At 40.6% G+C, this 12,757-nt stretch overlaps 1 protein-coding gene across 1 annotated transcript in view; it reads left to right on the plus strand.

The window, feature by feature from the left end:
- LRRCC1 (leucine rich repeat and coiled-coil centrosomal protein 1) overlaps window positions 1–12,757 on the plus strand; it is a 418,892-nt gene that overhangs the window by 95,144 nt on the left and 310,991 nt on the right. Inside the window, exon 10 of the mRNA XM_053715905.1 lies at window positions 6,615–6,819. Within this exon, the coding sequence (XP_053571880.1) occupies window positions 6,615–6,819 (205 nt within the window). The remainder of the gene's footprint in view (window positions 1–6,614; window positions 6,820–12,757) is intronic.

Here is a 12,757-nt window from a genome sequence, read left to right on the forward strand (position 1 = left end):
TTTCCTTTCTCTTCATAACTTCGGTCGAATGACTGGAGTGGCAGGGAGGGGAGGAGCTATATATACAGCTCTGCTGTGGTGCTCTTTGCCACTTCCTGCTGACCAGGAGACCTAATCCCACAAGTAAGAATGAAATCCGTGGACTCGTCATATCATATTGTGGACTCGTCAAAAGAAATACATTTATCGGGTAAGCATAAATTTCCTTTTTTAGACCTCAAAAGTCTAAACAAGTTTCTCAGAGTTCCATCCATTGATCCAGGAGGGTCAATTTATGACGACAGTGGATCTAAAGGATGCATATCTTCATGTTCCTATACACGCAGATCATCACAATTTTCTGAGGTTTGCCTTTCTTGACAAACATTTTCAGTTTGTGGCTCTCCCTGGCGGTTCTAAGACCGCGGGGCATTGCGGTGGCGCCTTATCTGGACGATTTTCTGATCCAGGCGTCATCAACTAGCAAAGTCCCATACTGACATTGTTCTATCCTTCCTGAGAACTCACGGGTGGAAGGTAAATCTGGGAAAGAGTTTGTTAATCCCGCAGACAAGGGTACCATTCTTGGGAACTCTAATCTACTCTATATCAATGAAAATTTTTCTGACGGATGTCAGAAGGTTAAAGATCCTGAATACATGTCGAGCCCTTCAGTCCAATCCTCGGCCGTCAGTGGCTCAGTGCATGGAGGTAATTGGATTGATGGTAGCGGCAATGGACATCATTCTGTTTGCTCGGTTTCACCTCAATTCTCTGCAACTGGAGATTATACAGATTTGTCTCCTCGAATAACCCTAGATCAGGAGACGAGTGACTCTTCTGTGGTGGTTGTCTCTGGATCATCTATCCCAGGGGACATGCTTTTGCAGACCGTCATGGGTGATTGTGACAATGGATGCCAGCCTTTTGGGTTGGGGAGCAGTCTGGGGCTCTTTAAGGGCTCAGGGAGTATGGACTCAGGCAGAGTCTCTCCTTCCCATCAACATTCTCGAGCTGAGGGCACTATTCAATGTTCTCCTGGCCTGGCCTCAGTTGGCCTCGGTCCAATTCATCAGATTCCAATCGGACAACATAACAACAGTGGCTTACATCAATCATCAGGGAGGAACCAAGAGTTCCTTGGTGATGACCGAGGTAGCCAGAATAATTCAGTGGGCGGAGACTCGCTCTTGCCATCTGTCGGCGATCCACATCCCAGGGGTGGACAACTGGGAAGCGGATTTTCTGAGCAGGCAGACTTTCATCCGGGAAAGTGGGAGCTGCATCCGGAAGTATTTTCAAACCTGATTCTCAGATGGGGTCGGCCAGATTTGGAACTTATGGTGTCTCGTCAGAATGCCAAGCTTCCGAGATACGGGTCCAGGTCCAGGGATCCCCAGGCCGAGCTGATAGATGCGTTGGCAGTTCCTTGGTCTTTCAGCCTAGCATATGTCTTTCCCCCGCTTGCTCTCCTTCCCCAGGTGATTGCTCGAATCAAACAGGAGAGGGCATCAGTGATCCTCATTGCTCCTGCGTGGCCTCGCAGGATTTGGTATGCCGATCTGCTGGACATGTCATCTCTGCCACCATGGAAGCTTCCATTGAGCAAGGACCTTCTCATTCAAGGTCCATCATCCAAATCTAGTTTCTCTGCAGCTGACTGCTTGGAGATTGAACGCTTAATTTTAGCCATGCAAGGTTTTTCTGATTCGGTCATAGATACTATGATTTAGGCACGTAAGCCTGTCACTAGGAAGATTTACCATAAGATATGGCGCAAATATCTTTATTGGTGTGAGTCCAAGGGCTACTCATGGAGTAGGGTTAGGATTCCTAGGATTTTGTCTTTTCTCCAAGAAGGATTGGAGAAGGGGTTATCAGCGAGTTCCCTAAAGGGGCAGATCTCTGCTTTATCTATTTTGTTGCATAAGCGTCTGGCAGATGTTCCAAATGTTCAATCTTTTTGTCAGGCTCTGACTAGACTCAGGCCTGTGTTTAGACCAATTGCTCCTCCTTGGAGTTTGAATTTAGTTCTTAAGGTTCTTCAGGGGGTTCCGTTTGAACCTATGCATTCCATAGATATTAAGTTATTGTCTTGGAAAGTTTTATTTCTTGTTGCTATCTCTTCTGCTCGAAGAGTATTTGGGCTTTCGGCATTGCAATATTATTCCCCTTACCTTATTTTTCATGCAGATAAAGTGGTGTTGCGTACTAAACTTGTTTTTCTTCCTAAAGTTGTTTCAGACAGGACCATTAATCAGGAGATTGTTGTTCCTTCCTTGTGTCTTAATCCTTCTTCTCAGAAGGAACGTCTGCTGCATAATTTGGACGTAGTCCATGATTTGAAATTTTACTTACAAGCGACTAAAGATTTTCGTTAATCGTCTTCGTTATTTGTTGTTTTTTCGGGAAAATGTAGGGGTCAGAATGCTACGGCTACCTCTTTCCTTTTGGCTGAAGAGTATCATCTGCTTTGCATATGAGACTGCTGGACAGCGGCCTCCTGAAAAGATTACGGCTCATTCCACTAGGGCTGTTGCTTCCTCATGGGCATTCAAAAATGATGCATCTGTTGAACAGATTTGCAAGGCTGCAACTTGGTCTTCTTTTCACACTTTTTCTAAATTTTACAAATTTGATACTTTTGCCTCGGCTGAAGCTGTTTTTGGGAGAAAGGTTCTTCAAGCAGTTGTGCCTTCCATTTAGGTTCCTTCTTGTCCCTCCCTTTTCATCCGTGTACTATAGCTTTGGTATTGTATCCCACAAGTAAGGTTGAAATCCGTGGACTCATCGTGTCTTTAAAAAGAAAATTTATGCTTACCTGATAAATTTGTTTCTTTTTAGACACGAGTCCACGGCCCGCCCTGTTTTTTGAGACAGGTTTTTATTTTTTGGTTAAACTTCAGTTACCTCTGCACTTTAGCTTTTCCTTTCTGTTCCTAACTTCGGTCGAATGACTGGAGTGGGAGGAAAGGGAGGAGCTATATATACAGCTCTGCTGTGGTGCTCTTTGCCTCCTCCTGCTGACCAAGAGGCGTAATCCCACAAGTAAGGATCAAATCCGTGGACTCATCGTTTCTAAAAAGAAACAAATTTATCAGGTAAGCATAAATTTTCTTTTTCGTATAGATCTTTATCTACTATTTTTTCTTTTTAATTTAAGTGGGAGCTAGTATGGACTTCAAATTTCTTGTCCTTTTATAGACTATATTGGGAATTTCTGGTAACTGTTCTCCTATTCTATCATCCGTTTTCAGTATGGGCCAATGTTTTTGTATAATCTTTTCTAAAATATGGTTATTCTCGTGATATTTTGTTACAAATGGCACAAATAATTTACTTCTAAGTTCTTTCGTTTTCTTTTGTTTAGATTGATTGTTTTAAGCTCTTCTTTATTCATATTTCCCACCATATTTGTAATTTTGTCTATCTGCTTTTTCTCATAACCCCTTTCCATAAACTTTTGTTTTAGTATTTTTGTTTGGTCCTTAAAATCCTCCTCCAAACTGCAGTTTTTTTCTAATTCTCAGCATTTGGCTTTTAGGTATATTTTTTTTCCATTTTAAATAATGACAGCTTTATTGATGTATATAGTTGTTAGCATCTATAGGTTTGAAATAGGTTCTTGTATTTCATTTTCCAGATCTAAGAAGTTAATTTTTTCTTTACTACTTTCACTTGTGAATTTAATATTTTTGTTCTTGTCATTCATGGCTATTAAAAACTTTTGAAATCCTGCTTCTGTCCCTTTCCATATAATCAGTACATCATCAATGTAGCATTTTTAGAGGACCAGATTTGCTGCAAGCTGCTGGGATTGCAGAAACTCCTGCTCCCATAACCCCATAAAATGGTTTGCATAACTTGGGGCAATACTGGTCCCCATAGCCGTGCCACATTGCTGATGATAATATTCCTCCTTAAATGAGAAATAATTTTACCCATCCCCAAACATTTTAAAATATGCAATGAAGCAAATATTAAACACTTTTCATATACAGGGATAGCTAAATTTAAAGAAATATTGGAGGGGAATGAATACGAATAAAGAATTATGAAAACTTAAGACCCAATGGATATACAAACTTGACACCCTCACCCCAAAATGACTAAATCAGGAAATAGAAATTAGCTGTTTTTTGTCAGAATAAGCAATATATTAGAATAGAATTATAATCACAGATCAAGAGCACATAGCACAAGTAATAATTGTAAATAGAAATTATAGATTTGTAAAAAAATTTACATCCTTAAGCACCTATTAACGTCTCTATTCTATATATTAATCTCACAAGTAGATAATATATGAGTGAATGAGCACATAGCATATAGGGATATAGAGGAATAAACCCATTTTATTTTAAATTGTAAGTTACACAATATTTTGATCATGATCCCCTACAAAAATAGCCTCTAAAAAAGTAGCCCTTAAGTAAGAAATTAATTTGACTTAGACTAATATTAATATGTTCAATTGACAATAACACATTTATAGAATATATACACATTCTTCAAATAATTGGTAATAGACTATCTACTAAAATACTAAAAAGAGATTTCAACATGAAGGGTTCCCCCTGTCTGATCAGTTTTAATTTTTATTGCTATTATTCTACTTCTTAGTCTAAATGTATATAAATGTACTGAGTTTTTATAGAAATGATGTAGCCAAATGTAAACGGAATATCTGTAGCGGCTTTTAACTCTCCACCATGAATATTAATATCTGGATTAGCTTAGAATTTGTCTAAAATTGTCCTATAACACTTATTTAACTAGTATATATAACTAAGCATCCTAAATGATACGTATTAAATTGAAAAACATTTATAAACATTTTAATTTTTTCAATAAGTCTACTTTCTTCCACATTAAGACTATTTCAACAACTTTTAAGAAATGTTCTTTTAAGGTGGGGGTATAAGTTAGCTGCAGATACACCGGTAAGCATAGTTTTAGAAAGGCTTGCAGCCGAAACGCGTTACTCTGCTTTAAACCCTTAGAGGTATCCATAGTTTGTCCGCAATACTCTATAGAGGCGGCATACAAACAAGTTTTAGGAGAAAGCCAAAGTAAAGTCCTGGTAACGGAGGATACAAGCAAAAGGATCGAAAGAATAATATCTCTTTAGAGCGAACCAGCCATCATCAACTTATGCTATACTCTGACAAGGATCCCTTGTCTTTTTGTCTATACACAGACTGCTTTGGATTGTTCATAATAACTTGGAAATCAACAAACTTTATTGAACTTTTATCAACTCAACTTTTCATTTCCCTTATGATGTATAAGGTTTAACATGTATTTACATATGTGAATGTTTTTATTAACTTCTAAGTTTTTTTTTTTTTAAGCTTTTTTTTTTTTATAAAGTTGTTTTCATGAAAATATCTAGCGGTATTGTATTTATGATGCTGCACTGATTAGTGTTCGCTATATTTAAAGATATCTCACACTGATAAGCTTATTATTAGCCTAACGTGTAGCTAGTCATTTGTTTAACATAGCTACTAATTTCTGTTGATAACCGTTAGTGGCAATTTTACATAGGTTAGTTTCTCCCTTCATTAGCTACACTGTAGCGACTCCTTACACAGGTGGCTCTTGTATTAATGTTGCACATATGAGTCTGGGATTTGTTACATTGAAATACTTGCTTTGGTAACATTTGCATCTATATTTCCAATTAGTGCATCCTGCTTTTAAATTGTATACATCAGCCTGGTACTAAGAATATATTTAGCCATTAGAGGCGCCACAGATTAATTACCTTTATGTCTGAGAACATATTAGGTTTTTATCTTTTTTGCTATTAGTTATTTTTGGGTATTTAGAGGAGATATACCTTATCTGTTGGCCTTATATAGGTACCCTTCTAGCGCTGTTGCACACCCCTACTTTTTTTTAATACAGTTTTTGTAAAAGTATTTGCATAATGCTTTTACTCTGCGCAGGTGAATGCAGAATATATGTACATATGTTCTGTACACTTACACTGAAACAGTTTGTGCTCAGAGAGTGTATTGAGGTGGCACTGACTCACTTTGTGTTATCACTGACACGGCATCACCAACTGCAGCATTTCAATGTGGGTTCATTAAGAATATATTCAGTGCTAACTTTCAATAGAAGGATTTTTTGTCTAACATAATTGTATTGGAAAAAATAAATAAATACTTATATTCAAAATGAACGAGTCGGCTAACAAAACATAAAAACCTTCAACTGTGCCCAGAGAAGTAATGCAGCACTTTTGTCTAGCTGCTATTTGCTGTTGTTCAATATAAACTGTATTAAAAAAATCTTGCTTTTGTATGTTTTGTGATAACAGTATTGTTTGCAGTTAAAAAAAAATAGCTAAAAAGAGGAGAATAAAAGGTTTATATAGTTCTATTTATTACACGTGACACAATATAGAATCATACAAAAGAAAGCACAAGATATGCATCTAATTTGCTCTGTAATCTTTTAGAATTCTTAAAAATATCTTTACTATTATGATGTCCATAGATTTAAATTACTTTCATTTGTTTTATCATTTGACATCTAGTAATATAATCTGCAACCGTATTTTAATATCTTAAAAATTAATTGAATGTCACACAATATGAACATCTTTTGATGATAAATTTTAGGATAAAGGAATTATTTCTAAAAGAAAAAAATGCAAAAACCAAGCTGCAGGGAATTGTGCATCAGATGAGAGAAGAAAATGAAAGGCTAACAAATGAACTGAAACAATTTGCTAGAAAAGAGGACGATTATAAGGTAGCTCTTAAAAACATGGAAGAAGCAATATCTAAATTGGAGACTCAACATTTACAGCAACAAGCCTTAGAGGTATGCCATCTTGTATTGAAAAATGAAATGTTCTTTCTGGTCTTTGTATACAGTTCTATGGACGTTCCATGGGAGTAACCTGTATTAGAATGGGGAAATATCACTGGGAAATTCTAATATTCTAAACCAGGGGTCGCCAGCCTTTCGGACCTCAGGGACCACTAAACTCCCAATTTTGAATCCCGTGGACCACTAAAGTGATTTTCTCCAACATAGGTGTGTCCGGTCCACGGCGTCATCCTTACTTGTGGGATATTCTCTTCCCCAACAGGAAATGGCAAAGAGCCCAGCAAAGCTGGTCACATGATCCCTCCTAGGCTCCGCCTACCCCAGTCATTCTCTTTGCCGTTGTACAGGCAACATCTCCACGGAGATGGCTTAGAGTTCCGTTATTTTAAGGGTTAAAGCTTCCAAAATTGGTGTGCAATATTTTTAAGACACTGTGGTGAAAGTTTGGTGAATTTTGAACAATTCCTTCATGTTTTTTCGCAATTGCAGTAATAAAGTGTGTTCAGTTTAAAATTTAAAGTGACAGTAACGGTTTTATTTCAAAACGTTTTTTGTTCTTTCTTATCAAGTTTATGCCTGTTTAACATGTCTGAACTACCAGATAGACTGTGTTCTGAATGTGGGGAAGCCAGAATTCCTATTCATTTAAATAAATGTGATTTATGTGATAATGACAATGATGCCCAAGATGATTCCTCAAGTGAGGGGAGTAAGCATGGTACTGCATCATTCCCTCCTTCGTCTACACGAGTCTTGCCCACTCAGGAGGCCCCTAGTACATCTAGCGCGCCAATACTCCTTACTATGCAACAATTAACGGCTGTAATGGATAATTTCTCCAACATAGGTGTGTCCGGTCCACGGCGTCATCCTTACTTGTGGGATATTCTCTTCCCCAACAGGAAATGGCAAAGAGCCCAGCAAAGCTGGTCACATGATCCCTCCTAGGCTCCGCCTACCCCAGTCATTCTCTTTGCCGTTGTACAGGCAACATCTCCACGGAGATGGCTTAGAGTTTTTTAGTGTTTAACTGTAGTTTTTCATTATTCAATCAAGAGTTTGTTATTTTCAAATAGTGCTGGTACGTACTATTTACTCAGAAACAGAAAAGAGATGAAGAATTCTGTTTGTATGAGGAAAATGATTTTAGCAACCGTAACTAAAATCCATGGCTGTTCCACACAGGACTGTTGAGAGCAATTAACTTCAGTTGGGGGAACAGTTTGCAGTCCTTTGCTGCTTGAGGTATGACACATTCTAACAAGACGATGTAATGCTGGAAGCTGTCATTTTCCCTATGGGATCCGGTAAGCCATGTTTATTACGATTGTAAATAAGGGCTTCACAAGGGCTTATTTAGACTGTAGACCTTTTTTGGGCTAAATCGATTGATATTAACACTTATTTAGCCTTGAGGAATCATTTATTCTGGGTATTTTGATATAATAATATCGGCAGGCACTGTTTTAGACACCTTATTCTTTAGGGGCTTTCCCAAAGCATAGGCAGAGTCTCATTTTCGCGCCGGTGTTGCGCACTTGTTTTTGAGAGGCATGGCATGCAGTCGCATGTGAGAGGAGCTCTGATACTTATAAAGGACTTCTGAAGGCGTCATTTGGTATCGTATTCCCCTTTGGGTTTGGTTGGGTCTCAGCAAAGCAGATACCAGGGACTGTAAAGGGGTTAAAGCTTAAAACGGCTCCGGTTCCGTTATTTTAAGGGTTAAAGCTTCCAAAATTGGTGTGCAATATTTTCAAGGCTTTAAGACACTGTGGTGAAAGTTTGGTGAATTTTGAACAATTCCTTCATGTTTTTTCGCAATTGCAGTAATAAAGTGTGTTCAGTTTAAAATTTAAAGTGACAGTAACGGTTTTATTTCAAAACGTTTTTTGTACTTTCTTATCAAGTTTATGCCTGTTTAACATGTCTGAACTACCAGATAGACTGTGTTCTGAATGTGGGGAAGCCAGAATTCCTATTCATTTAAATAAATGTGATTTATGTGATAATGACAATGATGCCCAAGATGATTCCTCAAGTGAGGGGAGTAAGCATGGTACTGCATCATTCCCTCCTTCGTCTACACGAGTCTTGCCCACTCAGGAGGCCCCTAGTACATCTAGCGCGCCAATACTCCTTACTATGCAACAATTAACGGCTGTAATGGATAATTCTGTCAAAAACATTTTAGCCAAAATGAACCCTTGTCAGCGTAAGCGTGGATGCTCTGTTTTAGTTACTGAAGAGCATGACGACGCTGATATTAATATCTCTGAAGGGCCCCTAACCCAATCTGAGGGGGCCAGGGAGGTTTTGTCTGAGGGAGAAATTACTGATTTAGGGAACATTTCTCAGCAGGCTGAATCTGATGTGATTACATTTAAATTTAAATTGGAACATCTCCGCATTTTGCTTAAGGAGGTATTATCCACTCTGGATGATTGTGAAAATTTGGTCATCCCAGAGAAACTATGTAAAATGGACAAGTTCCTAGAGGTGCCGGGGCTCCCAGAAGCTTTTCCTATACCCAAGCGGGTGGCGGACATTGTTAATAAAGAATGGGAAAGGCCCGGTATTCCTTTCGTCCCTCCCCCCATATTTAAAAAATTGTTTCCTATGGTCGACCCCAGAAAGGACTTATGGCAGTCAGTCCCCAAGGTCGAGGGAGCGGTTTCTACTTTAAACAAACGCACCACTATTCCCATAGAGGATAGTTGTGCTTTCAAAGATCCTATGGATAAAAAATTAGAAGGTTTGCTTAAAAAGATGTTTGTTCAGCAGGGTTACCTTCTACAACCCATTTCATGCATTGTCCCTGTCACTACAGCCGCATATTTCTGGTTTGATGAACTGATTAAGGTGCTCGATAGTGACTCGCCTCCTTATGAGGAGATTATGGACAGAGTCAATGCTCTCAAATTGGCTAATTCTTTCACTCTAGACGCCTCTTTGCAATTGGCTAAGTTAGCGGCTAAGAATTCTGGGTTTGCTATTGTGGCGCGCAGAGCGCTTTGGTTGAAATCTTGGTCGGCTGATGCGTCTTCCAAGAACAAGCTACTAAACATTCCTTTCAAGGGGAAAACGCTGTTTGGTCCTGACTTGAAAGAGATTATCTCTGATATCACTGGGGGTAAGGGCCATGCCCTTCCTCAGGATCGGCCTTTCAAGGCAAAAAATAGACCTAATTTTCGTCCCTTTCGTAAAAACGGACCAGCCCAAGGTGCTACGTCCTCTAAGCAAGAGGGTAATACTTCTCAGGCCAAGCCAGCTTGGAGACCAATGCAAGGCTGGAACAAGGGAAAGCAGGCCAAGAAACCTGCCACTGCTACCAAGACAGCATGAAATATTGGCCCCCGATCCGGGACCGGATCTGGTGGGGGGCAGACTCTCTCTCTTCGCTCAGGCTTGGGCAAGAGATGTTCTGGATCCTTGGGCGCTAGAAATAGTCTCCCAGGGTTATCTTCTGGAATTCAAGGGACTTCCCCCAAGGGGGAGGTTCCACAGGTCTCAGTTGTCTTCAGACCACATAAAAAGACAGGCGTTCTTACATTGTGTAGAAGACCTGTTAAAAATGGGAGTGATTCATCCTGTTCCATTGAGAGAACAAGGGATGGGGTTCTACTCCAATCTGTTCATAGTTCCCAAAAAAGAGGGAACGTTCAGACCAATCCTAGATCTCAAGATCTTAAACAAATTTCTCAAGGTCCCATCGTTCAAGATGGAAACCATTCGAACTATCCTTCCTTCCATCCAGGAAGGTCAATTCATGACCACGGTGGATTTAAAGGATGCGTATCTACATATTCCTATCCACAAGGAACATCATCGGTTCCTAAGGTTTGCATTCCTGGACAAACATTACCAGTTCGTGGCGCTTCCTTTCGGATTAGCCACTGCTCCAAGGATTTTCACAAAGGTACTAGGGTCCCTTCTAGCGGTGCTAAGACCAAGGGGCATTGCAGTAGTACCTTACCTGGACGACATTCTGATTCAAGCGTCGTCCCTCCCTCGAGCAAAGGCTCACACGGACATCGTCCTGGCCTTTCTCAGATCTCACGGCTGGAAAGTGAACGTGGAAAAGAGTTCTCTATCCCCGTCAACAAGGGTTCCCTTCTTGGGAACAATTATAGACTCCTCAGAAATGAGGATTTTTCTAACAGAGGCCAGAAAGACAAAACTTCTGGACTCTTGTCGAATTCTTCATTCCGTTCCTCTTCCTTCCGTAGCTCAGTGCATGGAAGTGATCGGGTTGATGGTAGCGGCAATGGACATAGTTCCTTTTGCGCGCATTCATCTAAGACCATTACAACTGTGCATGCTCAGTCAGTGGAATGGGGACTATACAGACTTGTCTCCAAGGATACAAGTAAACCAGAGGACCAGAGACTCACTCCGTTGGTGGCTGTCCCTGGACAACCTGTCACGAGGGATGACATTCCGCAGACCAGAGTGGGTCATTGTCACGACCGACGCCAGTCTGATGGGCTGGGGCGCGGTCTGGGGATCCCTGAAAGCTCAGGGTCTTTGGTCTCGGGAAGAATCTCTTCTACCGATAAATATTCTGGAACTGAGAGCGATATTCAATGCTCTCAAGGCTTGGCCTCAGCTAGCGAGGACCAAGTTCATACGGTTTCAATCAGACAACATGACGACTGTTGCGTACATCAACCATCAGGGGGGAACAAGGAGTTCCCTAGCGATGGAAGAAGTGACCAAGATTATTCTATGGGCGGAGTCTCACTCCTGCCACCTGTCTGCTATCCACATCCCGGGAGTGGAAAATTGGGAAGCGGATTTTCTGAGTCGTCAGACATTGCATCCGGGGGAGTGGGAACTCCATCCGGAAATCTTTGCCCAAGTCACTCAACTATGGGGCATTCCAGACATGGATCTGATGGCCTCTCGTCAGAACTTCAAAGTTCCTTGCTACGGGTCCAGATCCAGGGATCCCAAGGCGGCTCTAGTGGATGCACTAGTAGCACCTTGGACCTTCAAACTAGCTTATGTGTTCCCGCCGTTTCCTCTCATCCCCAGGCTGGTAGCCAGGATCAATCAGGAGAGGGCGTCGGTGATCTTGATAGCTCCTGCGTGGCCACGCAGGACTTGGTATGCAGATCTGGTGAATATGTCATCGGCTCCACCTTGGAAGCTACCTTTGAGACGAGACCTTCTTGTTCAGGGTCCGTTCGAACATCCGAATCTGGTTTCACTCCAGCTGACTGCTTGGAGATTGAACGCTTGATTTTATCGAAGCGAGGTTTCTCAGATTCTGTTATCGATACTCTTGTTCAGGCCAGAAAGCCTGTAACTAGAAAGATTTACCACAAAATTTGGAAAAAATATATCTGTTGGTGTGAATCTAAAGGATTCCCTTGGGACAAGGTTAAGATTCCTAGGATTCTATCCTTCCTTCAAGAAGGATTGGAAAAAGGATTATCGGCAAGTTCCCTGAAGGGACAGATTTCTGCCTTGTCGGTGTTACTTCACAAAAAACTGGCAGCTGTGCCAGATGTTCAAGCCTTTGTTCAGGCTCTGGTTAGAATCAAGCCTGTTTACAAACCTTTGACTCCTCCTTGGAGTCTCAATTTAGTTCTTTCAGTTCTTCAGGGGGTTCCGTTTGAACCCTTACATTCCGTTGATATTAAGTTATTATCTTGGAAAGTTTTGTTTTTAGTTGCAATTTCTTCTGCTAGAAGAGTTTCAGAATTATCTGCTCTGCAGTGTTCTCCTCCTTATCTGGTGTTCCATGCAGATAAGGTGGTTTTACGTACTAAACCTGGTTCTCTTCCAAAAGTTGTTTCTAACAAAAACATTAACCAGGAGATTATCGTACCTTCTCTGTGTCCGAAACCAGTTTCAAAGAAGGAACGCTTGTTGCACAATTTGGATGTTGTTCGCGCTCTAAAATTCTATTTAGATGCTACAAAGG

Source organism: Bombina bombina, chromosome 5, assembly GCF_027579735.1.
Source record: "Bombina bombina isolate aBomBom1 chromosome 5, aBomBom1.pri, whole genome shotgun sequence".
NCBI classification, from domain to species: Eukaryota; Metazoa; Chordata; class Amphibia; order Anura; family Bombinatoridae; genus Bombina; species Bombina bombina.